This window comes from Oncorhynchus gorbuscha, linkage group LG07, assembly GCF_021184085.1.
Source record: "Oncorhynchus gorbuscha isolate QuinsamMale2020 ecotype Even-year linkage group LG07, OgorEven_v1.0, whole genome shotgun sequence".
Classification (NCBI taxonomy): domain Eukaryota; kingdom Metazoa; phylum Chordata; class Actinopteri; order Salmoniformes; family Salmonidae; genus Oncorhynchus; species Oncorhynchus gorbuscha.
The window spans coordinates 30,429,402-30,456,832 of NC_060179.1; the positions used below are offsets into that span (position 1 = coordinate 30,429,402).

General features: G+C 44.3%; 3 protein-coding genes across 3 annotated transcripts; all 3 read left to right on the plus strand.

Moving 5' to 3' along the window:
* The first annotated feature begins 1,083 nt into the window (after positions 1-1,083).
* Positions 1,084-13,800, plus strand: LOC124039778 (tripartite motif-containing protein 16-like protein). Its single transcript, XM_046356141.1, has 6 exons — positions 1,084-1,861; positions 2,236-2,331; positions 11,151-11,384; positions 11,634-11,793; positions 11,937-11,996; positions 12,209-13,800. Exons 1-6 carry the CDS (start codon positions 1,268-1,270, stop codon positions 12,736-12,738), a joined length of 1,674 nt encoding a protein of 557 aa, XP_046212097.1. The 5' UTR covers positions 1,084-1,267; the 3' UTR covers positions 12,739-13,800.
* Positions 13,801-14,816: 1,016 nt separating this feature from the next.
* Positions 14,817-17,961, plus strand: LOC124038982 (E3 ubiquitin-protein ligase TRIM47-like). Its single transcript, XM_046354885.1, has 4 exons — positions 14,817-14,832; positions 15,087-15,694; positions 16,061-16,156; positions 17,902-17,961. Exons 1-4 carry the CDS (start codon positions 14,817-14,819, stop codon positions 17,926-17,928), a joined length of 747 nt encoding a protein of 248 aa, XP_046210841.1. The 3' UTR covers positions 17,929-17,961.
* A 1,158-nt stretch (positions 17,962-19,119) lies between these two features.
* On the plus strand, positions 19,120-26,839 carry LOC124039779 (E3 ubiquitin/ISG15 ligase TRIM25-like). The gene is made up of 7 exons (XM_046356143.1): positions 19,120-20,837; positions 21,206-21,301; positions 24,518-24,751; positions 24,969-25,128; positions 25,276-25,346; positions 25,527-25,597; positions 26,349-26,839. The coding sequence occupies exons 1-7, from the start codon at positions 20,244-20,246 to the stop codon at positions 26,572-26,574; spliced, it is 1,452 nt and encodes a 483-aa protein (XP_046212099.1). The 5' UTR covers positions 19,120-20,243; the 3' UTR covers positions 26,575-26,839.
* The last annotated feature ends 592 nt before the right edge of the window (positions 26,840-27,431 follow it).

Here is a 27,431-nt window from a genome sequence, read left to right on the forward strand (position 1 = left end):
GGAAGGCTACCTGACGTTTGACTCAAGTTAAACTATTTAAAGGCAAAGATACCAAATACTAATTGAGTATTCATTCTCTCTACTATTATTCTGCTATTTAACATTCTTAAAATAAAGTGGTGATCCTCAAAAAAGAAAGGAGGACCAAGGCACTCTTCATATAATTAATTAAAATGCCTTTATTAGTATGGCATGTTCAATAGAAACAACGTGTTTTTTAAACCAATTCGGCTGGGAGTAGCTTGCTAGGTGTGTCCAATCAAGTTTGTAACCACTCCCTCTTCCAATTAGGGCTAATTGGAAAAGCTGTTCAAAAGAGGACATAGTATTCCATTTTTTTTATACTCCCTGATGAAGGCCATTCAGCTGAAACGCGTTGGTTTAAAAAAAAAAATTATATTGAACATGCCATACTAATAAAGGCATTTTAATTAATTATATGAAGAGTGCCTTGGTCCTCCTTCAATTTTGATGACCAATTTACCCCTTTTACCAAAGAGCACCTTCTATTTACCAAAATGTACTATTGTGTACCTTAGTAGCGCTTCCCTTCCTCCTCTTTGTAAAAGTGGTGATCCTAACTGACCTAATACAGGGAACTTTTACTAGGATTATATGTCAGGAATTGTGAAAACAACTGAGTTTAAATGTATTTGGCTAAGGTGTATGTAAACTTCCGACTTCAACTGTAGATTCTGGTCCATGTTGAGTACAATGCTTCCCACAGTTGTCAAGTTGGCTGGATGTCCTTTGGGTGGTGGACCATTCTTGATACACACGGGAAACTGATGAGTGTGGAAAAACCCAGCAGCATTGCAGTTCTTGACACACTCAAACCAGTGCGCCTGGCACCTACTACCATACCCGGATCAAAGGCACTTAAAACTTTTGTCTTGCCCAATCACACTTTGAATGGCACACATACACAATCCAAGCCTTAATTGTCTCAAGGCTTTAAAATCCTTCTTTAACCTGTCTACTCCCCCTCATCTACACTTATTAAAGTGGATTTAACAAGTGAATAAGGGATCAAAAAGGGATCATAGCTCTCACTTGGATTCACCTGGTCAGTCAATGTTATGGAAAGAGAATTAACCCTAAACTACCCTAGCATTTTTTGCATTGTACAACATTGCTCTCTCCGTCCCTAACTTCACCTTCTGGCAGAATCAGGAAGTCCCTCCCCTTCCCACAAACTCTATTCTGAGAAAACGAAACTTATCTGAGTCGCGGTGTTTTGTCTGTGTGAAAGTGAACAACAGTCCAAATGGCTCAGCAGGCAGTTCTGCTGGACCAGGACCAGTTCTGTTGTTCTGTCTGTCTGGATCTACTGAAGCAGCCCGTAGCTATTCCCTGTGGACACAGTTACTGTAGGAGCTGTATTGAGGGCTGCTGGGATCAGGATGATCTGAAGGGGATCTACAGCTGTCCTCAGTGCAGACAGACCTTCACTCCAAGGCCTGCTCTGATGAAAAACACCATATTGACTGAAGTGGTGGAGAAACTGAAGAAGACAGGACTACAGGCTGCTCCCCCTGATCTGTGCTATGCTGGACCTGGAGATGTGGCATGTGATTTCTGCACTGGGAACAGAAAGCAGAAAGCCCTCATGTCCTGTCTGGTGTGTCTGGTGTCTTCCTGCAAGAGGCACCTCCAGCCTCACTATAGTGTCCCTGCACTAAAGAAGCACAAGCTGGTCAAAGCTTCCACACAGCTACAGGAGAACATCTGCTCCCGTCATGACGAACTGCTGAAGATTTACTGTCGTACCGATCAGAATTGTATCTGTTATCTGTGTATGGTGGATGATCATAAAGGCCATGATACAGTCTCAGCTGCAGCGGAGAGGACCGAGAAACAGGTTAGACCAGAATAACTTGTTGGTGACTCTGATGAACAAATAATGAAATATACAGTAGAAAAGCTGTTTGAATATATATATATATATATATATATATATATATATATATATATATATATATATATACATGTATAATTAGTTTAATGAAAAATCATCTCTAAATGTATCGTACTTTTCTTAAGAGTCCAAAATTCAGATTAAGCTATATGATATGAGTACTGTAAACAAACATAATATTTCAACTAAAATCATAGATATATAATTTTGCAAAGGGGCTTATATTACAATAATATTCTTACTAAATCATAATACTATACAATTGCACTACTGGACAAATAAATCTTGATAGCTCAATGAACAGTGTTTCTCCATAGAGTCAGCTGGGGATGAGTCAGCAGAAGCTCCAGCAGAGAATCCAGGAGAGAGAGAAGGAGCTGAAGGAGCTCCAACAGGCTGTGGAGTCTCTCAAGGTAAGTATTATTGACCAGGGGCCAGTTTAAAAAAAAAAATCTGGATTATAATCTGGATTCTGTATTGCTATTATTTATTTTTTGATTCCATGATCAGATCTCTACCTGTTTTTTGGGCCAGTTTCCTGGACTGGTTATGGTACTACTTCTATGCTGTCATAGGGAAACAGAGATGAGTAAACTACATGAATAAAGGTACCTAGATTAAAGAGAGACATTTACCAACTGACCACATACCTATTATGCGGTCAATTTATTTTTTAGTTAGTTACATTGAAATGTATTAGTTGTAGTGCCTTTCACCTCTTTGAAATCCATCCTGAATCCACCGTTTCCTGTGGGATTAAGATAATCAACATTTTCAGGATCAAAACTATCCTAATCACTAACTTTGAGATTAGAAAAATGCAAAATAGCTTTTAATTCTGGTAAAGGTCAGATTGGATTACCACATTCAGATATATAAGATGGCGCCGGAGGAGAAGGCAGATGTTTTACGTGCCCCCAACCGATTATGTTTTTTTGTGTTTTTTTTGCGTTGTTTGTAACCTATTTTTGTACTTATTTTGTACATAATGTTGACGCTACCGTCTCTTATGACCTGAAAGAACTTCTGGACATCAGGACTGCGATTATTGCGACTTTGTTTCCTTCAACGAGTCTGACGAGGCCGACGCGAACGATATACTGCTTTCGATATATTGCTTTCTTGGGAACATGCCTTGATCTCCCAGGATTTGCGTGAAGAGGAGTTGGAGAAAAAAGGGCCGGAGAACGGGCTGCATTCTGAGAATTCGTAGGCGATCGAATAAACTCTCACTTCCTTCCATTCTGCTAGCAAGCCTGCAATCTTTGGACAATAAAATAGATGACTTATGCAGAAGATTAAACTACCAACGGGACATTCAAAAGTGTAATATCTTATGCTTCATGGAGACGTGGCTGAACGACGACATTATCAAGATACATCTGGCTGGTTATACGCTGCATCGGCAGTATAGAACAGTGGCATCTGGTAAGACAAATGTATTTTTGTAAATAACAGCTGGTGCACGATATCTAAGGAAGTCTTGAGCTATAGCTCACCTGAGGTAGATTATCTCATGATAAACTGTAGACCACACTACCTACCTATAGAGGTTTCATCTGAATTTTTCATAGCTGTTTATACAAACCACCACAGTCAGAGGCTGGCACTTAGACAGCATTGAATGAGCTGTAGAAGACGCTCACCCAGAGGTGGTGCCCTAGCAGCCGGGGACTTTAAAGCAGGGAAACTTAAATCCATTAGACCAAATTTCTTTCAGCATGTTAAAAGTACACCAGAGGGTGAAAAAAACGCGACCACCTGTACTCCAGACACAAAGACAAATACAAAGCTCGCCCTCCATCTGACCATAATTCTATCCTTCTGATTCCTGCCTACAGGCAAAAATTAATGTAGGAAGCACCAGTGACAAGACCACTAAAAGTAGCTAAGCTACAGGTCTGTTTTGCTAGCAAAGACTGGAATTTTTTTCCAGGATTCCTCTGATGGCATTGAGGAGTACACGACATCAGTCATTGGCTTCATCATTAAGTGAATCGATGACGTCGTCCCACAGTGACCGTACGTACATACCCCAACCAGAAGCCATGGATTACAGGCAACATCGGCATTGAGCTAAAGGATAGAGCTGCCGCTTTCAAGCAGTGAGACTCTAACCCGCAAGCTTATAAGATATCCCTCTATGCCCTCCGACAAACCATCAAACAGGCAAAGCGTTAATTAATACAGGACTAAGATCGAATCGTACTACACCGGATCTAACGCTCACCAGATGTGGCAGGTCTTGCAAACCATTACAGACTACAAAGGGAAGCACAGCCGAGAGCTGCCCAGTGACACGAGCCAACCAGATGAACTAAACTACTTCTATGCTCGCTTTAAGGCAAATAACACTGAAACATGCATGAGAGCACCAGCTGTTCTGGAAGACTGTGTGATCACGCTCTCTGCAGCCTATGTGAGTAAGACCTTTAAACAGGTCAACATTCACAAGGCCGCAGGGCCAGATGGATTACGAGGACATGTACTGCGAGCATGCGCTAACCAACTGGCAAGTGTCTTCACTGACATTTTCAACCTCTCCCTGTCCGAGTCTGTAATACCAACATGTTTTAAGCAGACCACCATAGTGCCTGTGCCCAAGAATACTAAGGTAACCTGCCTAAATGAATACTGACCTGCAGTCCTCACGTCTGTAGCCGTGAACTTCTTCGAAAGGCTGGTCATGGCTCACATCAACACCATTATCCCAGAAACCCTAGACCCACTCCAATTTGCATATCGCCCCAACAGATCCACAGATGATGGAATCTCTATTGCACTCCACACTGCCCTTTCCCACCTGGACAAAAGGAACACCTACGTGAGAATGCTATTCATTGTTTACAGCTTAGTGTTCAACGCCACAGTGTGTTATGCAGGTGAATGAGGACCCAAAAGCGACTTGGCGAAAACAGAGTCTTTAATCCAGTTTAAGGAAATAGCAATACTCCTAGACAAATCGGAGCGGTAAATAAAGCATAAGAAACAATTTCACTCGTAATCACGAGAACTGACTGGAGACTCGATAATGAACTGCAGGTTGCCTCGGGAAGGCACTTGACCGTAGCAGACTCAGACACCTGCTCACCACGCAGCATCTGAGGGAAACACGACACGACAGGGCGATACAAAGACACAGCACGGTGAACAGTATACAAGGATCCGACAGGACAGAAACGGAAAACAAGGGGAGAAATAGGGACTCTAATCAGGGGAAAAGATAAGGAACAGGTGTGGGAAGACTAAATGATTGATTAGGGGAATAGGAACAGTTGGGAGCAGGAACGGAACGATAGAGAGAAGAGAGAGAGAGAGGGAGAGAGAAAAAGGGGAACGAACCTAAAAAGACCAGCAGGGGGAAAACGAACAGAAGGAAAAGCAAAATGACAAGACAATATAAGACAAAACATGACAGTACCCCCCCACTCACCGAGCGCCTCCTGGCGCACTCGAGGAGGAATCCTGGCGGCAACGGAGGAAATCATCAATCAGTGAACGGTCCAGCACGTCCCAAGACGGAACCCAACTCCTCTCCTCAGGACCGTAACCCTCCCAATCCACTAAGTATTGGTGACCCCGTCCCCGAGAACGCATGTCCATGATCCTACGTACCTTGTAAATAGGTGCGCTCTCGACAAGGACGGGAGGGAGGGAGGGAAGACGAACGGGGGTGCGAAGAAAGGGCTTGACACAGGAGACATGGAAGACAGGATGGACGCGACGAAGATGTCGCGGAAGAAGCAGTCGCACAGCGACAGGATTGACGACCTGGGAGACACGGAACGGACCAATGAACCGCGGAGTCAACTTACGAGAAGCTGTCGTAAGAGGAAGGTTGCGAGTGGAAAGCCACACTCTCTGGCCGCAACAATACCTAGGACTCTTAATCCTACGTTTATTGGCGGCTCTCACAGTCTGTGCCCTGTAACGGCAAAGTGCAGACCTCACCCTCCTCCAGGTGCGCTCACAACGTTGGACAAACGCTTGAGCGGAGGGAACGCTGGACTCGGCAAGCTGAGATGAGAACAGAGGAGGCTGGTAACCCAGACTACTCTGAAACGGAGATAACCCGGTAGCAGAGGAAGGAAGCGAGTTGTGAGCGTATTCTGCCCAGGGGAGCTGTTCTGCCCAAGACGCAGGGTTTCTGAAAGAAAGGCTGCGTAGTATGCGACCAATCGTCTGATTGGCCCTCTCTGCTTGACCGTTAGACTGGGGATGAAACCCGGAAGAGAGACTGACGGACGCACCAATCAAACGACAGAACTCCCTCCAAAACTGTGACGTGAATTGCGGGCCTCTGTCTGAAACGGCGTCTAACGGGAGGCCATGAATTCTGAACACATTCTCGATGATGATTTGTGCCGTCTCCTTAGCGGAAGGAAGTTTAGCGAGGGGAATGAAATGTGCCGCCTTAGAGAACCTATCGACAACCGTAAGAATCACAGTCTTCCCCGCAGACAAAGGCAGACCGGTAATGAAGTCTAGGGCGATGTGAGACCATGGTCGAGAAGGAATGGGGAGCGGTCTGAGACGACCGGCAGGAGGAGAGTTACCTGACTTAGTCTGCGCGCAGTCCGAACAAGCAGCCACGAAACGGCGCGTGTCACGCTCCTGAGTCGGCCACCAAAAGCGCTGGCGAATAGAAGCAAGAGTGCCTCGAACACCGGGATGACCAGCTAACTTGGCAGAGTGAGCCCACTGAAGAACAGCCAGACGAGTGGAAACAGGAACGAAAAGAAGGTTACTAGGACAAGCGCGCGGCGACGCAGTGTGCGTGAGTGCTTGCTTAACCTGTCTTTCAATTCCCCAGACTGTCAACCCGACAACACGCCCATAAGGAAGAATCCCCTCGGGATCAGTAGAAGCGACAGAAGAACTAAAAAGACGGGATAAGGCATCAGGCTTGGTGTTCTTGCTACCCGGACGGTAAGAAATCACAAACTCGAAACGAGCGAAAAACAACGCCCAACGAGCTTGACGAGCATTAAGTCGTTTGGCAGAACGGATGTACTCAAGGTTCTTATGGTCTGTCCAAACGACAAAAGGAACGGTCGCCCCCTCCAACCACTGTCGCCATTCGCCTAGGGCTAAGCGGATGGCGAGCAGTTCGCGGTTACCCACATCATAGTTGCGTTCAGATGGCGACAGGCGATGAGAAAAATAAGCGCAAGGATGAACCTTATCGTCAGACTGGAAGCGCTGGGATAGAATGGCTCCCACGCCTACCTCTGAAGCGTCAACCTCGACAATGAATTGTCTAGTGACGTCAGGAGTAACGAGGATAGGAGCGGACGTAAAACGTTCTTTTAGAAGATCAAAAGCTCCCTGGGCGGAACCGGACCACTTAAAACACGTCTTGACAGAAGTAAGAGCTGTGAGAGGGGCAGCAACTTGACCGAAATTACGAATGAAACGCCGATAGAAATTAGCGAAACCTAGAAAGCGCTGCAACTCGACACGTGACCTTGGAACGGGCCAATCACTGACAGCTTGGACCTTAGCGGAATCCATCTGAATGCCTTCAGCGGAAATAACGGAACCGAGAAAAGTAACGGAGGAGACATGAAAAGAGCACTTCTCAGCCTTCACGTAGAGACAATTCTCTAAAAGGCGCTGTAGAACACGTCGAACGTGCTGAACATGAATCTCGAGTGACGGTGAAAAAATCAGGATATCGTCAAGATAGACAAAAACAAAGATGTTCAGCATGTCTCTCAGAACATCATTAACTAATGCCTGAAAAACAGCTGGCGCATTGGCGAGACCAAACGGCAGAACCCGGTACTCAAAATGCCCTAACGGAGTGTTAAACGCCGTTTTCCACTCGTCCCCCTCTCTGATGCGCACGAGATGGTAAGCGTTACGAAGGTCCAACTTAGTAAAGCACCTGGCTCCCTGCAGAATCTCGAAGGCTGATGACATAAGGGGAAGCGGATAACGATTCTTAACCGTTATGTCATTCAGCCCTCGATAATCCACGCAGGGGCGCAGAGTACCGTCCTTTTTCTTAACAAAAAAAAACCCCGCCCCGGCCGGAGAGGAAGAAGGCACTATGGTACCGGCGTCAAGAGACACAGACAAATAATCCTCGAGAGCCTTACGTTCGGGAGCCGACAGAGAGTATAGTCTACCCCGAGGAGGAGTGGTCCCCGGAAGGAGATCAATACTACAATCATACGACCGGTGAGGAGGAAGGGAGTTGGCTCGGGACCGACTGAAGACCGTGCGCAGATCATGATATTCCTCCGGCACTCCTGTCAAATCGCCAGGTTCCTCCTGAGAAGTGGGGACAGAAAAAACGGGAGGGATGGCAGACATTAAACACTTCACATGACAAGAAACGTTCCAGGATAGGATAGAATTACTAGACCAATTAATAGAAGGATTATGACATACTAGCCAGGGATGACCCAAAACAACAGGTGTAAAAGGTGAACGAAAAATCAAAAAAGAAATAGTCTCACTGTGGTTACCAGATACTGTGAGGGTTAAAGGTAGTGTCTCAAATCTGATACTGGGAAGATGACTACCATCTAAGGCGAACATGGGCGTAGGCTTGTCTAACTCTCTGAAAGGAATGTCATGTTTCCGAGCCCATGCTTCGTCCATGAAACAACCCTCAGCCCCAGAGTCTATCAAGGCACTGCATGAAGCACCCGAACCGGTCCAGCGTAGATGGACCGACAAAGTAGTACAGGATCTAGATGGAGAGACCTGAGTAGTAGCGCTCACCAGTAGCCCTCCGCTTACTGATGAGCTCTGGCTTTTACTGGACATGAATTAACAAAATGTCCAGCAAGTCCGCAATAGAGGCACAGGCGGTTGGTGATCCTCCGTTCCCTCTCCTTAGTCGAGATGCGAATACCTCCCAGCTGCATGGGCTCAGTCTCTGAGCCAGAGGAGGGAGATGGTTGCGATGCGGAGCAGGAAAAGACCGTTGACGCGAGCTCTCTTCCACGAGCCTGGTGACGAAGATCTACCTGTCGTTCTATGCGGATGGCGAGAGCAATCAAAGAGTCCACACTTGAAGGAACCTCCCGGGAGAGAATCTCATCTTTAACCACTGAGTGGAGTCCCTCCAGAAAACGAGCGAGCAGCGCCGGCTCGTTCCAGTCACTAGAGGCAGCAAGAGTGCGAAACTCAATAGAGTAGTCCGTTATGGATCGATCACCTTGGCATAGGGAAGCCAGGGCCCTAGAAGCCTCCCTACCAAAAACTGAACGGTCAAAAACCCGAATCATCTCCTCTTTAAAGTTCTGGTAATTGTTAGAGCAATCAGCCCTTGCCTCCCAGATAGCTGTGCCCCACTCTCGAGCCCGGCCAGTAAGGAGTGAAATGACGTAAGCAACCCGAGCTCTCTCTCTAGAGTATGTGTTGGGTTGGAGAGAGAACACAATATCACACTGGGTGAGAAAGGAGCGGCACTCCGTGGGCTGCCCGGAGTAGCAAGGTGGGTTATTAACCCTAGGTTCCGGAGGCTCGGCAGACCAGGAAGTAACAGGTGGCACGAGACGAAGACTCTGGAACTGTCCAGAGAGGTCGGAAACCTGAGCGGCCAGGTTCTCCATGGCATGACGAGCAGCAGACAATTCCTGCTCGTGTCTGCCGAGCATGGCTCCTTGGATCTCGACGGCAGTGTTACGAGCGTCTGTAGTCGCTGGGTCCATTCTTTGGTCGGATCCTTCTGTTATGCAGGTGAATGAGGACCCAAAAGCGACTTGGTGAAAACAGAGTCTTTAATCCAGTTTAAGGAAATAGCAATACTCCTAGACAAATCGGAGCGGTAAATAAAGCATAAGAAACAATTTCACTCGTAATCACGAGAACTGACTGGAGACTCGATAATGAACTGCAGGTTGCCTCGGGAAGGCACTTGACCGTAGCAGACTCAGACACCTGCTCACCACGCAGCATCTGAGGGAAACACGACACGACAGGGCGATACAAAGACACAGCACGGTGAACAGTATACAAGGATCCGACAGGACAGAAACGGAAAACAAGGGGAGAAATAGGGACTCTAATCAGGGGAAAAGATAAGGAACAGGTGTGGGAAGACTAAATGATTGATTAGGGGAATAGGAACAGCTGGGAGCAGGAACGGAACGATAGAGAGAAGAGAGAGAGAGAGGGAGAGAGAAAAAGGGGAACGAACCTAAAAAGACCAGCAGGGGGAAAACGAACAGAAGGAAAAGCAAAATGACAAGACAATATAAGACAAAACATGACACAGTGCCCTCAAATCTCATTACTAAGCTAAGGACCCGGGACAAAACACCTCCTTCTGCAACTGGATCCCGGACTTCCTGACGTATCGCCCCCTGGTGGTAGGGGTAGGTAACAACACATCTGCCACGCTGATCCTCAACACAGGGGACCCACGGGAGTGTATGCTCAGTCCCCTCCAGTACTCACAGTTCACCCATGACTGCATGGCCAAGCACGACTCCAACACCATCATTAAGTTTGCCGACGACACAACAGTGGTAGGCCTGATCACCGACAATGATGAGACAGCCTATAGGGAGGAGGTCGGAGATCTGGTAGTGCGGTGCCAAGATAACAACCTCTCCCTCAACGTGATCAAGACAAAGGAGATGATTGTGGCCTACAGAAAAAGGAGGACCGAGCATGCTCCCATTCTCATCAACAGGGCTGTAGTAGAGCAGGTTGAGAGCTTCAAGATCTTTCGTGTCCACATCACAAAAAAGCTATCATGGTCCAAACACACCAAGAAAGTCGTGATGAGGGCACAACAACGCCTATTCCACCTCAGGAGACTGAAAAGATTTGTCATGGGTCCTCAGATCTTCAAAAAGTTCTACAGCTGCACCATCGAGAGCATCCTGACTGGTTGCGTCACCGCCTGGTATGGCAACTGCTCGGCCTCCGACCGCAAGGCACTACAGAGGGTAGTGCGTACGTCGCAGAACATCACTGGGGCCAAGCTTCCTGCCATCCAGGACCTCTATACCAGGCGGTGTCCGAGGAAGGCATAAAAAATTGTCAAAGTCTGAAGCCACCCGTCATAGACTGGTCTCTCTGCTACTACACGGCAAGTTGTACCGGAGCACCAAGTCTAGGTCCAAAAGGCTTCTTAACAGCTTCTACCCCCAAGCCATAAGACTCCTGAATAGCTATTCAAATGCCTACCCAGACTATTTGCATTGTATGCAAAGAACAGGGATTCCCCACTTTTACCTTCTCTTCTCTCTTTGTGTCTGAACAGCACTCTGCACAGGCAGCAGTGGAGGACAGTGATAGGATCTTTACTGAGCTGATCCACTCCATTGAGAGAAGGCGCTCTGAGTTGAAGGAGTTGATCAGAGACCAGGAGAAGGCTCAAGTGAGTCAAGCTGATGGACTCCTGGAGCAACTGGAGCAGGAGATAGCTGAGCTGAGGAGGAGAAACGCTGAGCTGGAGCAGCTCTCACACACAGAGGATCACATCCATTTCCTCCAGGTAACTAAACTGCCTTGAACTGCCTAAACTGCCTTGAAACTGTACATTTAGTCAGTTATACTCTATTCGTTATATCAGTATTCATGTTTTCTGGCATCCATTAAAAAAACATATGATCACAAAATACATTGTGTCAGTCATCTGCTCTCTTTCTCTCTTCTTTCGCTCTCTCTCTCTCTCTCTCTCTCTCTCTCTCTCTCTCTCTCTCTCTCTCTCTCTCTCTCTCACACTCTCTCTGTCTCTCTACAGAGTTATCAGTCTCTCTCCAGTCCCAGTGTCTCTTCAGACTTACCCAGCATCGTTATCCATCCTCTTCAGTACTTTGGAGATGTGAATAAGTCTGTTTCTGATGTCAGAGAGAAACTAGAAGACTTCCTTAAAGGAGAATGGACCAAGATCTCCACCAAAGGTGAGTTGAAAATAATACTAACACAATACATAGTGTAAGAACATCTAGTTTAGACCAATCAGAGGTCCTATAGTCATCACTTTGTACATGTGCAATATGTTATGCTGATAATATTCTCTCTCTCTGTGAATATGTGTTTGTAGTGAATTCAGTGGAGGTTTTACTGCCTCCAGAGCCCAAGACTAGAGAATGTTTCTTACAATGTGAGTTTCTTCACCAAGTAACTAACGGTCTCTTTTTTCTGACACTACTCACAATCCTTGTGATATAGTGTAACGGATGTGAAATGGCTAGCTAGTTAGCGGTGGTGCATTGATCTTTGCTCTGTTGTAATCAAAGACAGGGTAGATACAGTACAGTATGTACCTTAACTTACTGTTCTAACTCCCCTCATTGGTCTCTTCTCTTCCCCAAGATTCCTGTCAGCTCACACTGGACCCAAACACAGCACAGAAATACATCTCTCTGTCTGAGGGAAACAGAAAGGTGACAGTTGTTAAGGCTGTTAACGATCCGAATCCTGACCATCCAGACAGATTCACTGATTGGTGGCAGGTCCTTTGTAGAGAGGGTCTGTCTGGACGCTGTTACTGGGAGGTGGAGTGTTATCATGGGACTGTTTTTACAGCAGTGACATATAAAGACATAAGTAGAGTAGGGATGGTTAATGGCTCTAGATTTGGATACAATGACAAGTCTTGGGGTTTAGAGTTCTCTGGTAATGGTTATACTTTCAGACACAATAATGTTGAGACTAAAGTATCAGGCCCTCAGTCCTCCAGAGTAGGAGTGTACCTGGATCACAAGGTAGGTACTCTGTCCTTCTACAGCGTCTCTGACACAATGACCCTCCTCCACAGAGTCGAAACCACGTTCACTAAGCCCCTCTATCCTGGGATATGGGTTGGGTACGTAAACAATTCTGCTGAGCTGTGTAAACTGTAGAGTTCCCCATATTAGAGGGATGGTTAATGCTCTTTTAGTCTGGTATGTTGTTAGTATAATTTAATTATGCCAATGTGCTTTCATCAATTGAAAGCCCTTCATCTATTTTATGAGAATTTGTAAGATTTCTTGTTGCATAAAATAGACGCAGACCAGTCTTTAAATAATAGGTAATAGAATTTATTCTCGGAGCGCGCTACCACTCAAAACAAAAGCATCAGTTTAAATACAGATCATGACGTCATTTCACTGTCTTAAACGAACCCCCCCCCCCCCTCTCGACAGGACAAAGTAAGGTGAAGAGTTCATTCTAACTTACTAACACACTCCCAGATAACTTTTGACCCCTCAACATTATCGATCACCACTGAACTGACAGGTTTAATTAACAGAAACCCTAGGAATGCACTCACTGCCTAATCTAAAAACCCCAGAGCTAAGTTTCAGGTTGGGTCAACCATAGGCTAACGACCTTATGTTTTACACAGTCCACAACCCATTTGTTCCTGCCCAGTAGAAATGGTGTTCATTAACATTCTATTCCTCCTAGTCCTGTCACACAATTTCTTCTTATGAACTCATATTGTTAATCAGATATAATATAACAGAGTATACGTTTACTTACAGTTCCATTTAAAATGTTTGTTCAGTCATATTAATCATAATTTCCTAACATATGTACAACAATCTTATACATTCATATTGATGTATTATCACTTTGATGTACATTCTGAATAACAACCGCTGTATTGTATCTTGTTCAATGAGTTGTGTTATTATTTACCTGTTGATCCTTGAATTTGAGTCTGTTGAATGTCCTCAAATATATCTAGGCCTATATATTGTGTATCAATCTGGTGCTAAACAATCACTACTCAATCAATTACCCAGCAGATGGTGATGTGGCAAAATCAAATGAAATGATTCCACGGTTTTTGATTGACAGTACCTCTGCCTCTCAGTAAACCACCAGAATAAACTAGATTTCTGTATTTTTGTCCTTAAGTTTTATGTTCTAAATTACTTGAGTGACAATGCAATTAAAGAACCTTATATTTTGCAGCAGTGTGTATGCGTGTGTGTGTGCCTGTGTGTGTGTGTGTGTGTGTGTGTGTGTGTGTGTGTGTGTGTGTGTGTGTGTGTGTGTGTGTGTGTGTGTGTGTGTGTGTGTGTGTGTGTGTGTGTGTGTGTGTGTGTGTGTGTGTGTGTGTGTGTGTGTGTGTGTGTGTGTGTCAGGGTCACGGGGGCCGTGTCTACCCTGACACTAGGTGAATGTTTACTCCATTTTATTTCATTCATGATCATTAAGTAAAATATAAGCGAGAAGACTTCACTTTGGATTCAATCTTTGAAATATTTCATATTAAAGTTAACTGAGAAAGACAGTCTACTGCACTTTATACAAACAACCAAACAACATGGTCTGAGTTTTTTATAAGACGTGGCATTTGTCCTGTTCTGTTTCCATAGCTGTACGTTTTAAGAGAGACTGTGATTGGTCAGGCTATGGCCAATGCACATTGATTCATCATATCAAAGGATATTTGCATGTGGACATTGAACTAAACTTTTAAATAGCTCAAAATAGCATCTAATCTGTCCCTTCTTACAATCGCAGTATTTTTTGAAAAGGTATAGAAACATGCTACATTCATAGACAGCTCTATTTGCCTCTCATTTTGAATAACGACTCCAGGAAACGGACATTGAAATAGTCATGTATTTTATTATTTCTCATCCTGCATTAGTACCCTGTAGTTTATCTAGTGAACTCTAATGTAGACATCAGAAAAATAACACATTTGGACTAGGAACACAATGTACCTTTTAATGGTTCATTGTATATTGGCTACCCATAATATTCATACCCACAATAGTATACAATGAATTCTGGACACAGAGGTATATCAATCATTCACTTTACATTATGTTTCAATATCAAGTATACATTTATATCTGGATAATATATAGTAAACGGGACTTCAGGCTTCGACCAGAAAGCCCTCATGTTTAGTCCAGGATCACAATTCATGTTACCTGGAGCAACCCCTGAGAATAAGTGTTACCTCTCTAAATATATGGCTCTGGAGGAAAGTGTGTTGAAATAGCAGTGGGCTGGATTCCAACCCAGGCTGCAGAAGTATATGTCACAAAGCAGGGTAGACCTGTAAACCAGCCGAGGCAACAGGATATTCATTATTGCATCGGACGACATTCCTCTATCTCCCTCCCGCTAACTAACCCCACCTTCTGGCAGAACCAGGAAGTCCCTCCCCCTCCCACAAACTTTCTTCTGGGAAAACAAAACTTATCTGAATCTCGGTGCCGTTTGTCCGTGTGAAAGTGAGCAACAACCGTCCAAAAGGCTCAGCAGGCAGTTCTGCTGGACCAGGACCAGTTCTCTTGTTCTGTCTGTCTGGATCTACTGAAGGAGCCAGTCACTATTCCCTGTGGACACCGTTACTGTAGGAGCTGTATTGAGGGCTGCTGGGATCAGGATGATCTGAAGGGGATCTACAGCTGTCCTCAGTGCAGACAGACCTTCACTCCAAGGCCTGCTCTGAGAAAGAATAACATGTTGGCTGAAGTGGTGGAGAAACTGAAGAAGACAGGACTTCAGGCTGATCCCCCTGATCTGGGCTATGCTGGACCTGGAGATGTGGCATGTGATTTCTGCACTGAGACCAGAAAGCAGAAAGCCCTCATGTCCTGTCTGGTGTGTCTGGTGTCTTCCTGCAAGACTCACCTCCAGCCTCACGATAGTGTCCCTGCACTAAAGAAGCACAAGCTGGTCAAAGCCTCCACACAGCTACAGGAGAACATCTGCTCCCGTCATGACGAACTGCTGAAGATTTACTGTCGTACCGATCAGAATTGTATCTGTTATCTGTGTATGGTGGATGATCATAAAGGCCATGATACAGTCTCAGCTGCAGCGGAGAGGACCGAGAAACAGGTTAGACCAGAATAACTTGTTGGTGACTCTGATAAACAAATGATTAAATATACAGCAGGAGAGCTGTTTGAATATGAGATAAACACATATAATTAGTTACATGAAAAACATTGTCTAAATGTATCACCATTAGCTGTTGTCACACACCATCATTTTCTTTTGAGTCCAAAGTTCTGTTTCAACTATATGATATGAGTACTGTAAACAAACATAATAATTCAACTAACAACATAGATAAATAATTTTGCAGTGGGACTTCTATTACAATTTAAATTCTACTCTCTATGGCCCTATATCATAATACTATACTATTGCACTACTGGACAAATAAATCTTGATAGCTCAATGAACAGTGTTTCTCCATAGAGTCAGCTGGGGATGAGTCAGCAGAAGCTCCAGCAGAGAATCCAGGAGAGAGAGAAGGAGCTGAAGGAGCTCCAACAGGCTGTGGAGTCTCTCAAGGTAAGTTTTATTGACCAGGGGCCAGTTAAAAAAAAAAAAATCTGGATTATAATCTGGATTCTGTATTGCTATTATTTATTTTTTGATTCCATGATCAGATCTCTACCTGTTTTTTGGGCCAGTTTCCTGGACTGGTTATGGTACTACTTCTATGCTGTCATAGGGACACAGAGATGGGTAAACTAAATGCATAAAGGTACCTAGATTAAAGAGAGACATATAACAATTGACGAAGAAACTATACTGCGGTCAATTTAACATAACGAACCTTCGTTTTTTTTGTTTTTTTTAAACCTCCTCCCCTTAGTTACATTGACATGTATTCGTTGTCGTGCCTTTTACCTTTCTAAATCCACCCTGAATCCACCGTTTCCAGTGGGATTAAGATCATCCTGATTATCAGCATTAAAACCAACCTAATCACTATTTTTGAGATTATGTTGACATTTAATCCTATCCGATTTCCGATCAGATAACTTTTGAAAAACTTGGCACAGAGGACTGGAGATGCACCATTTCACTTCCCTCCTCCAGTCAGCCAGTCAGAGAGAGAGGACACTCTCCAATCCTACAGAGACTCACTGTGGGGAACAGGCTCTCTGGGCTCCCAGTCAGAGATGAAATACACTCTTATAAAAAGGAACCATTAAGGGTTCTTCAACCTGTTTAAGTAGGACCGTTTCTGATTCTATGCCCTTTATGATTCTAGGTAGAACCCTCTGGAAAGGGTTCTACCCAGTACCCCCGAATGAAAAATACTACAGTTTACGATAGAATATTACAGTACTTACCATTTCATTATATAGAAACTGTAGTACACTGTAGAATACTATACTAAACACAAGTATCTGTCGATCATGTGTAGTACTTACTATAAAATGTTGTAATATACTGAAATACTATTGTGAATACTTCAGTTTTATCTACCCCCAAAAACACTGTAGTAAGTAATAATAAAATTGTATTTGTCACATTTGCCAAATACAAGAGGTGCAGACTTCATAGTGAAATTCTTACCTACGAACACTTTCCCAACAATGCAGAGTTAAAAAGTAAGAAAACTGTACTATTAAAAAAAAGTATATAGTAACACAATTAAATAACAATAATGAGGCTATTACAAGGAATACCGGTCCCCAGTCAATGTGCAGGGGTACGAGGTACTTGAGGTAACTGAGGTAACATACACTGAGTGTACAAAACATTAAGGATGCCTGCTCTTTCCATGATATAGACTGACCAGGTGAATCCAGGTGAAAGCTATGATCCCTCATTGATGTCACTTGTGAAATCCACTTCAGTCAGTGTAGATGAAGGGGAGGAGACAGGTTAAAGAAGGATTTTTAAACCTTGAGACAATTGAGACATGGACTGTGTGTGTGAATGGGAAAGAAAAAAGATTGAAGTGCATTTGAACGGGGTATGGTTGTAGGTGCACTGGGTTTTGTCACGAACTGCAACGCTGCTGGGTGTTTCATGCTCAACAGTTTCCTGTGTGTATCAAGAATGGTATATTTTCATTTTTGAGTGTTTATGCTATAAACGACATGACTAACTAAAGAACAGTATTTTTAGCAGAAGAGTGTGTGTGTGAGCGTGTGTGTGTGTGTGTGTGTGTGTGTGTGTGTGTGTGTGTGTGTGTGTGCGTGTGCGTGTGCGTGTGCGTGTGCGTGTGTGTGTGTGTATCACGGAGGCGCTCCGCACTGCTAAAGCTAACTCTCTCTCCTCTGCTCTCATCCTTCTAGATCTATCGGCTGCCTTCGATACTGTGAACCATCAGATCCTCCTCTCCACCCTCTCCGAGTTGGGCATTTCCGGCGCGGCCCATGCTTGGATTGCGTCCTACCTGACAGGCCGCTCCTACCAGGTGGCGTGGCGAGAATCTGTCTCCTCACCACGCGCTCTCACCACTGGTGTCCCCCAGGGCTCTGTTCTTGGCCCTCTCCTATTCTCGCTATACACCAAGTCACTTGGCACTGTCATAACCTCACATGGTCTCTCCTATCATTGCTATGCAGACGACACACAATTAATCTTCTCCTTTCCCCCTTCTGACGACCAGGTGGCGAATCGCATCTCCGCATGTCTGGTAGACATATCAGTGTGGATGACGGATCACCACCTCAAGCTGAACCTCGGCAAGACGGAGCTGCTCTTCCTCCCGGGGAAGGACTGCCCGTTCCATGATCTCGCCATCACGGTTGACAACTCCATTGTGTCCTCCTCCCAGAGCGCCAAGAACCTTGGCGTGATCCTGGACAACACCCTGTCGTTCTCAACCAACATCAAGGCGGTGGCCCGTTCCTGTAGGTTCATGCTCTACAACATCCGCAGAGTATGACCCTGCCTCACACAGGAAGCGGCGCAGGTCCTAATCCAGGCACTTGTCATCTCCCGTCTGGATTACTGCAACTCGCTGTTGGCTGGGCTCCCTGCCTATGCCATTAAACCCCTTCAACTCATCCAGAACGCCGCAGCCCGTCTGGTGTTCAACCTTCCCAAGTTCTCTCACATCACCCCGCTCCTCCGTTCTCTCCACTGGCTTCCAGTTGAAGCTCGCATCCGCTACAAGACTATGGTGCTTGCCTACGGAGCTGTGAGGGGAACGGCACCTCAGTACCTCAAGGCTCTGATCAAGCCCTACACCCAAACAAGGGTACTGCGTTCATCCACCTCTGGCCTGCTCGCCTCCCTACCACTGAGGAAGTACAGCTCCCGCTCAGCCCAGTCAAAACTGTTCGCTGCGCTGGCCCCCCCAATGGTGGAACAAACTCCCTCACGACGCCAGGACAGCGGAGTCAATCACCACCTTCCGGAGACACCTGAAACCCCACCTCTTTAAGGAATACCTAGGATAGGATAAGTAATCCCTCTCACCCCCCCCCCCTTTAAGATTTAGATGCACTATTGTAAAGTGACTGTTCCACTGGATGTCATAAGGTGAATGCACCAATTTGTAAGTCGCTCTGGATAAGAGCGTCTGCTAAATGACTTAAATGTAATGTAAAATGTGTGTGTGTGTGTGTGTGCGTGTGTGTGTGAGCGTGTGTGTGTTTGGGTTTTACTATCCCTGTGGGGACCAGAAGTCCGGTCCCCAAAAGGATACAGGCTTTTAGGCTTAGGTTTAGGGTTAGGGTTACAATTAGGGTCAGGGCTTAGGTTTAGGGTTAGGGTTACAATTAGGGTCAGGGCTTAGGGTTTTTGGTGTGTGTGTGGAGGGGTTAACTGAGGAGGAGGACAAACTACTGCAATTTATACAAACAACATAAACTTAGCAAGACTTGGCATTTGTCCTGTTCTGGTTCCTTAGATGTACTATTTGAAACAGAATGTGATTGGTCAGGCTGTGGCCACTGCACAACGTTCTCTCTCAATAAACTTCTCCCTGTTACTACGACACATTCATCAGATCAAGGGCTATTTGCATGTGGACATAGAATTAACCTTTTAAAGCGCTTTTTACATTCTGTAGTATCTTTTTGAAAAGGTATAGAAACATGCTACATTCATAGACAGCTCTATTTGCCTCTCATTTTGAATAACGACTCCAGAAAACGGACATTGAAATAGTCATGGTTTTCATTATTTCTCATCCTGCATTAGTACCCTGTAGTTTATCTAGTGAACTCTAATGTAGACATCAGAAAAATAACACATTTGGACTAGGAACACAATGTACCTTTTAATGGTTCATTGTACATTGGCTACCCATAATAGTCATACCCACAATAGTATACAATGCATTATTCACTTTACATTACGTATCAATATCCAGTATACATTTATGTCTGGCTAATATGTAGTAAGCTTGTTAAAGTATGTGAATAGGTTGCTGTAGGGGTTTAGTCCTGGATCACAATGCATGTTACTGGAACTTGTTACCTCTAAATTGTTACCTCTGAATATATGGCTCTGGAGGAGTGCTGAAATAGTAGGACTACATTCCTCTCTATCTCCCTCCCTCTAACTAACCCCACCTCCTGGCAGAATCAGGAAGTACCTCCCCTTCCCACAAACTCTATTCTGAGAAAACGAAACTTATCTGAGTCGCGGTGTTTTGTCTGTGTGAAAGTGAACAACAGTCCAAATGGCTCAGCAGGCAGTTCTGCTGGACCAGGACCAGTTCTGTTGTTCTGTCTGTCTGGATCTACTGAAGGAGCCCGTAGCTATTCCCTGTGGACACAGTTACTGTAGGAGCTGTATTGAGGGCTGCTGGGATCAGGATGATCTGAAGGGGATCTACAGCTGTCCTCAGTGCAGACAGACCTTCACTCCAAGGCCTGCTCTGATGAAAAACACCATATTGACTGAAGTGGTGGAGAAACTGAAGAAGACAGGACTTCAGGCTGCTCCCCCTGATCTGTGCTATGCTGGACCTGGAGATGTGGCATGTGATTTCTGCACTGGGAACAGAAAGCAGAAAGCCCTCATGTCCTGTCTGGTGTGTCTGGTGTCTTCCTGCAAGACTCACCTCCAGCCTCACTATAGTGTCCCTGCACTAAAGAAGCACAAGCTGGTCAAAGCCTCCACACAGCTACAGGAGAACATCTGCTCCCGTCATGACGAACTGCTGAAGATTTACTGTCGTACCGATCAGAATTTTATCTGTTATCTGTGTATGGTGGATGATCATAAAGGCCATGATACAGTCTCAGCTGCAGCGGAGAGGACCGAGAAACAGGTTAGACCAGAATAACTTGTTGGTGACTCTGATGAACAAATAATGAAATATACAGTAGAAAAGCTGTTTGAATATAAAGATATATATATATATATATAAACATGTATAATTAGTTTAATGAAAAATCATCTCTAAATGTATCGTAATTTTCTGTTGTTATACACAATCATTTTCTTTATCCAAAATTCATATTAAGCTATATGATATGAGTACTGTAAACAAACATAATATTTCAACTAAAATCATAGATATATAATTTTGCAAAGGGGCTTATATTACAATAATATTCTTACTAAATCATAATACTATATTATTGTACTACTGGACAAATAAACCTTGATAGCTCAATGAACAGTGTTTCTTCATAGAGTCAGCTGGGGATGAGTCAGCAGAATCTCCAGCAGAGAATCCAGGAGAGAGAGAAGGAGCTGAAGGAGCTCCAACAGGCTGTGGAGTCTCTCAAGGTAAATTTTATTGACCAGGGCCCAGTTAAAAAAAATCTGGATTATAATCTGGATTCTGTAGTGCAATTATTTATTTTTTGATTCCATGATCAGATCTCTACCTGTTTTTTTGGGCCTGTTTCCTGGACTGGTTATGGTACTACTTCTACACTGTCATAGGGAAACAGAGATGAGTAAACTACATGAATAAAGGTACCTAGATTAAAGAGAGACATTTACCAACTGACCACATACCTATTATGCGGTCAATTTATTTTTTAGTTAGTTACATTGAAATGTATTAGTTGTAGTGGCTTTCACCTCTTTGAAATCCATCCTGAATCCACCGTTTCCTGTGGGATTAAGATAATCAACATTTTCAGGATCAAAACTGTCCTAATCACTAACTTTGAGATTAGAAAAATGCAAAAATAGCTTTTAATTCTGGTAAAGGTCAGATTGGATTACCACATTCAGATATATAAGAGGGCGCCGGAGGAAAAGGCAGATGTTTTACGTGCCCCCAACCGATTATGTTTTTTTGTGTTTTTTTTGCGTTGTTTGTAACCTATTTTTGTACTTATTTTGTACATAATGTTGACGCTACCGTCTCTTATGACCTGAAAGAACTTCTGGACATCAGAACTGCGATTACTGCGATTATTGCGACTTTGTTTCCTTCAACGAGTCTGACGAGGCCGACGCGAACGATATACTGCTTTCGATATATTGCTTTCTTGGGAACATGCCTTGATCTCCCAGGATTTGCGTGAAGAGGAGTTGGAGAAAAAAGGGCCGGAGAACGGGCTGCATTCTGAGAATTCGTAGGCGATCGAATAAACTCTCACTTCCTTCCATTCTGCTAGCAAGCCTGCAATCTTTGGACAATAAAATAGATGACTTATGCAGAAGATTAAACTACCAACGGGACATTCAAAAGTGTAATATCTTATGCTTCATGGAGACGTGGCTGAACGACGACATTATCAAGATACATCTGGTTGGTTATACGCTGCATCGGCAGTATAGAACAGTGGCATCTGGTAAGACAAATGTATTTTTGTAAATAACAGCTGGTGCACGATATCTAAGGAAGTCTTGAGCTATTGCTCACCTGAGGTAGATTATCTCATGATAAACTGTAGACCACACTACCTACCTAGAGAGTTTTCATCTGAATTTTTCATAGCTGTTTACATACCACCACAGTCAGAGGCTGTCACGCCATGGTCGAAGTATTTTGTGTTTATCTTTATGTATTGGGTCAGGCCAGGGTGTGGCATGGGGTTTTTGTATTGTGGTGTGTTTTGTCTTGGGCTTTTGGTGTTGGTATTGGGATTGTAGCTTAGTGGGGTATCTAGCAAAGTCTATGGCTGTCTGGAGTGGTTCTCAATCAGAGGCAGGTGTTTTTCGTTGTCTCTGATAGGGAACCATATTGAGGCAGCCATATTCTTTGAGTTTGTCGTTGGTGATTGTCCTTAGTGTCTTTGTTCCTGTCGCTGTGTTAGTTGACAAGTATAGGCTGTTTCGGTTTTCGTTACGTTTATTGTTTTGTAGTGTTTTGTGTTAATTCGTGTTTACGTTTGTTGATTAAACATGGATTGCAATCTACACGCTGCGGTTTGGTCCGACTCTCCTTCATCACACCAAGAGAACCGTTACAGAGGCTGGCACTTAGACAGCATTGAATGAGCTGTAGAAGACACTCACCCAGAGGTGGTGCCCTAGCAGCCGGGGACTTTAAAGCAGGGAAACTTAAATCCGTTAGACCAAATTTCTTTCAGCATGTTAAAAGTACACCAGAGGGTGAAAAAAACGCGACCACCTGTACTCCAGACACAAAGACAAATACAAAGCTCGCCCTCCATCTGACCATAATTCTATCCTTCTGATTCCTGCCTACAGGCAAAAATTAAAGTAGGAAGCACCAGTGACAAGATCAATAAAAGTAGCTAAGCTACAGGTCTGTTTTGCTAGCAAAGACTGGAAAACTTTCCAGGATTCATCTGATGGCATTGAGGAGTACACAACATCATTCATTGGCTTCATCAATAAGTGAATCGATGACGTCGTCCCACAGTGACCGTACGTACATACCCCAACCAGAAGCCATGGATTACAGGCAACATCATCACTGAGCTAAAGGATAGAGCTGCCGCTTTCAAGCAGCAAGACTCTAACCCGCAAGCTTTTAAGATATCCCGCTATTCCCTCCGACAAACCATCAAACAGGCAAAGCGTTAATTAATACAGGACTAAGCTTGAATCGTACTACACCGGATCTAACTCTCACCAGATGTGGCAGGTCTTGCAAACCATTACAGACTACAAAGGGAAGCACAGCCGAGAGCTGCCCAGTGACACGAGCCAACCAGATGAGCTAAACTACTTCTATGCTCGCTTTAAGGCAAATAACACTGAAACATGCATGAGAGCACCAGCTGTTCTGGAAGACTGTGTGATCACGCTCTCTGCAGCCTATGTGAGTAAGACCTTTAAACAGGTCAACATTCACAAGGCCGCAGGGCCAGATGGATTACGAGGACGTGTACTGCGAGCATGCGCTAACCAACTGGCAAGTGTCTTCACTGACATTTTCAACCTCTCCCTGTCCGAGTCTGTAATACCAACATGTTTTAAGCAGACCACCATAGTGCCTGTGCCCAATAATACTAAGGTAACCTGCCTAAATGAATACTGACCTGCAGACCTCACGTCTGTAGCCGTGAAGTTCTTTGAAAGGCGGGTCATGACTCACATCAACACCATTGAAAACTGAAAAGATTTGGCATGGGTCCTCAGATCTTCAAAAAGTTCTACAGCTGCACCATCGAGAGCATGCTCATTGCGTCACCGCCTGGTATGCGTCACCGCCTGGTATGGCAACTGCTCGGCCTCCGACCGCAAGGCACTACAGAGGGTAGTGCGTACGGCCCAGCACATCACTGGGGCCAAGCTTCCTTCCATCCAGGACCTCTATTACAGGCGGTGTCCGAGGAAGGGATAAAAAATTGTCAAAGTCTGAAGCCACCCGTCATAGACTGGTCTCTCTGCTACTACACGGCAAGTTGTACCGGAGCACCAAGTCTAGGTCCAAAAGGCTTCTTAACAGCTTCTACCCCCAAGCCATAAGACTCCTGAATAGCTATTCAAATGCCTACCCAGACTATTTGCATTGTATGCAAAGAACAGGGATTCCCCACTTTTACCTTCTCTTCTCTCTTTGTGTCTGAACAGCACTCTGCACAGGCAGCAGTGGAGGACAGTGATAGGATCTTTACTGAGCTGATCCACTCCATTGAGAGAAGGCGCTCTGAGTTGAAGGAGTTGATCAGAGACCAGGAGAAGGCTCAAGTGAGTCAAGCTGATGGGCTCCTGGAGCAACTGGAGCAGGAGATAGCTGAGCTTAGGAGGAGAAACGCTGAGCTGGAGCAGCTCTCACACACAGAGGATCACATCCATTTCCTCCAGGTAACTAAACTGCCTTGATACAGGTGATACAGAAATGAACTTATTGTGAAACTGTAGATTTTGTCAATTTTTCTATATTCTTTATATCAGTATTCATGTTTTCTGACATCAATAAAATAACATATGATCACAAAATACATTGTGGCAGTCATCTGCTCTCTCTCTCTCACACACTCTCTCTATCTCTCTCTCTCAAACTCTCTCTGTCTCTCTACAGAGTTATCAGTCTCTCTCCAGTCCCAGTGTCTCTTCAGACTTACCCAGCATCGTTATCGATACTCTTCAGTACTTTGGAGATGTGAATAAGGCTGTTTCTGATGTCAGAGAGAAACTAGAAGACTTCCTTAAAGGAGAATGGACCAAGATCTCCACCAAAGGTGAGTTGAAAATAATACTAACACAATACATAGTGTAAGAACACCTAGTTTAGACAACTCAGAGGTCCTATAGTCATCACTTTATACATGTGCAATATGGTATGCTGATAATATTCTCTCTCTCCGTAAATGTCTGTGTGTTTGTAGTGAATTCAGTGGATGTTTTACTGCCTCCAGAGCCCAAGACTAGAGAATGTTTCTTACAACGCCTCTTACAAGTACCTAACAGTCTCTTTTTTCTGACACTACTCACAAACCTTGTGATATTTCAATAGTAGATACTGCTCTCATTGATCTCTGCTCTGCTGTAAACAAAGACAGGGTAGATACAATACAGTATGTACCTTAACTTACTGTTCTAACTCCCCTCATTTGTCTCTGCTCTGCTCTTCTCCCAGGTTTCTGCCAGCTCACACTGGACCCAAATACAGCACAGAAATCCCTCTCTCTGTCTGAGGGAAACAGAAAGGTGACAGTTGTTAATGCTGTTAACGATCCAAATCCTGACCATCCAGACAGATTCACTGGTTGGTGTCAGGTCCTTTGTCGAGAGGGTCTGTCTGGACGCTGTAACTGGGAGGTGGAGTACAAGTAGAATATGGATGGTTAATGATTCCAGATTCAGATACAATGACAAATCTTGGAGTTTAGAGTGCTCTAGTAATGGTAATAGTTTCAGACACAATAATGTTGAGACTAAAGTATCAGGCCCTTAGTCCTCCAGTGTAGGAGTGAACCTGGATCACAAGGCAGGTATTCTGACCTTCTTCAGCATCTCTGACACAATGACCCTCCTCCACAGAGTCCAAACCACGTTCACTAAACTCCTCTATCATGGGATATGGGTTGGGAACCAAAATAATTCTGCTGTGCTGTGTAAACCACAATATTTATTTCGCCTCTAGATTAAACTACAGAGTTCCCCATATTAGAATGATGGTAAATTCTCTTTTAGTCTGGTATGTACAATTATTTTTGAAGTGATTGAATCTTTATGTTAGTATAGGTTTTAATCACATTCATATTGATCTATTCTCTCTTTGATGAAGTCTAAACTAAATTACTGCTGTGTTGACATCTTTTCTCAATAATGTGGAAGGACCACCAGAGGGCATGCTGCTCCCACGGACAGTTGCCCGGCCCAACATGTGAGTCAAGGTGATCAGAGGCAATTAAGCGCAGCTGACGGTATTAATGAGCTATTCTATTTCCCCTACAAGAGAGAGGAGGGAACCAGCAGAGAGGAGAGGTGAGGTGGGAACCAGCAGAGAGGAGAGGAGAGGAGGGAACCGGCAGAGAGGCGGGAACCAGCAGAGAGGAGAGGAGGGAACCAGCAGAGAGAAGATGATGTACTTTTTGGAAGGGAGAAGAAGGGGACAAACTACCTATGGGGACTGGCAATCACAGATCCGGACCACCAACCGAAGGGACTTTTTCACAGACTAATCGTATAGGTGGTCTTTTCTGTTATAATTTAAAGATACTCTTTATGTTCCTTGTTATTGTAAAGAAGAAGATTTGTGTTTTCCTTGGGAGATCATCCTTGATTGTGTTGGATTCTTTTAAGAGGAAAAAATGATCTCCGTAGAGAAATTTGTTCAATTTTAAGGAAACCTGCTCCTGATTCGTTTATTCCACCTTTGCGCTTTAGAGCAACCTCAAAGGACCTGGTTCGCTCACAATAATAAAAAAGATTGTTTGTTCATTTGAATAAGTTGTATTATTATTTATCCTTGAAATGGAATGTTTCATTTTCTGAAATCTATGTTGGCTTCCAGCTTGAAATATACTTATTCATATTACCATACTAGAACATATCAATTACTGTACATGTATAAGGAATGTATCGGTTGGGGTCAATGGAGGGTGGATAAAAACTAAGTGTATGGAAAGTTACTGAGTGAGGAAGGGGGAGTGCACATAGTTTACACTCTAAAAAATATGGTATTGTTAAATGTATGGCTCCTAAGGAGGGAGGCAAAGGGCAACAGTCTGGTTTCAGTCACTGGTAAGGTAGGACAGCCGTGGATTAGGGAGGAGTGAGGAATTCGGCTTGAGGTCAGGTCTGATGAAGTGAGAAGGAACAGTCCTATTACACACACACACTTCCAAGCCCACAAAGGTTCTAGCATCAAGCGGGGCCATGACTGTACTAGTGAGAGGATCCAATTAAGTTCCTGACAAGCAACAGAGATGTGTTGTCTGTTAGGATGTTGGGTCCACCTAGAAGGAGGATATAAATATACAGTACCAGTCAAACGTTTGGACACACCTACTAATTTCTTTATTTTTACTATTTTCTA

What these genes read in the sequence shown, in the direction of transcription:
- LOC124039778 (XM_046356141.1), top strand. Translation starts at nt 1,268, where the DNA reads ATGGCTCAGCAGGCAGTTCTGCTGGACCAGGACCAGTTCTGTTGTTCT. An exon ending in CGGAGAGGACCGAGAAACAG is followed by an intron (nt 1,862 to 2,235) that starts GTTAGACCAGAA and finishes GTTTCTCCATAG; the next exon opens with AGTCAGCTGGGGATGAGTCA. An exon ending in TAGAGAATGTTTCTTACAAT is followed by an intron (nt 11,997 to 12,208) that starts GTGAGTTTCTTC and finishes CTCTTCCCCAAG; the next exon opens with ATTCCTGTCAGCTCACACTG.
- LOC124039779 (XM_046356143.1), top strand. Translation starts at nt 20,244, where the DNA reads ATGGCTCAGCAGGCAGTTCTGCTGGACCAGGACCAGTTCTGTTGTTCT. An exon ending in AGGCTGTGGAGTCTCTCAAG is followed by an intron (nt 21,302 to 24,517) that starts GTAAATTTTATT and finishes GTGTCTGAACAG; the next exon opens with CACTCTGCACAGGCAGCAGT. An exon ending in TCTTACAACGCCTCTTACAA is followed by an intron (nt 25,347 to 25,526) that starts GTACCTAACAGT and finishes CTCTTCTCCCAG; the next exon opens with GTTTCTGCCAGCTCACACTG.
- LOC124038982 (XM_046354885.1), top strand. An exon ending in CGGAGAGGACCGAGAAACAG is followed by an intron (nt 15,695 to 16,060) that starts GTTAGACCAGAA and finishes GTTTCTCCATAG; the next exon opens with AGTCAGCTGGGGATGAGTCA. An exon ending in AGGCTGTGGAGTCTCTCAAG is followed by an intron (nt 16,157 to 17,901) that starts GTAAGTTTTATT and finishes TCATCCTTCTAG; the next exon opens with ATCTATCGGCTGCCTTCGAT.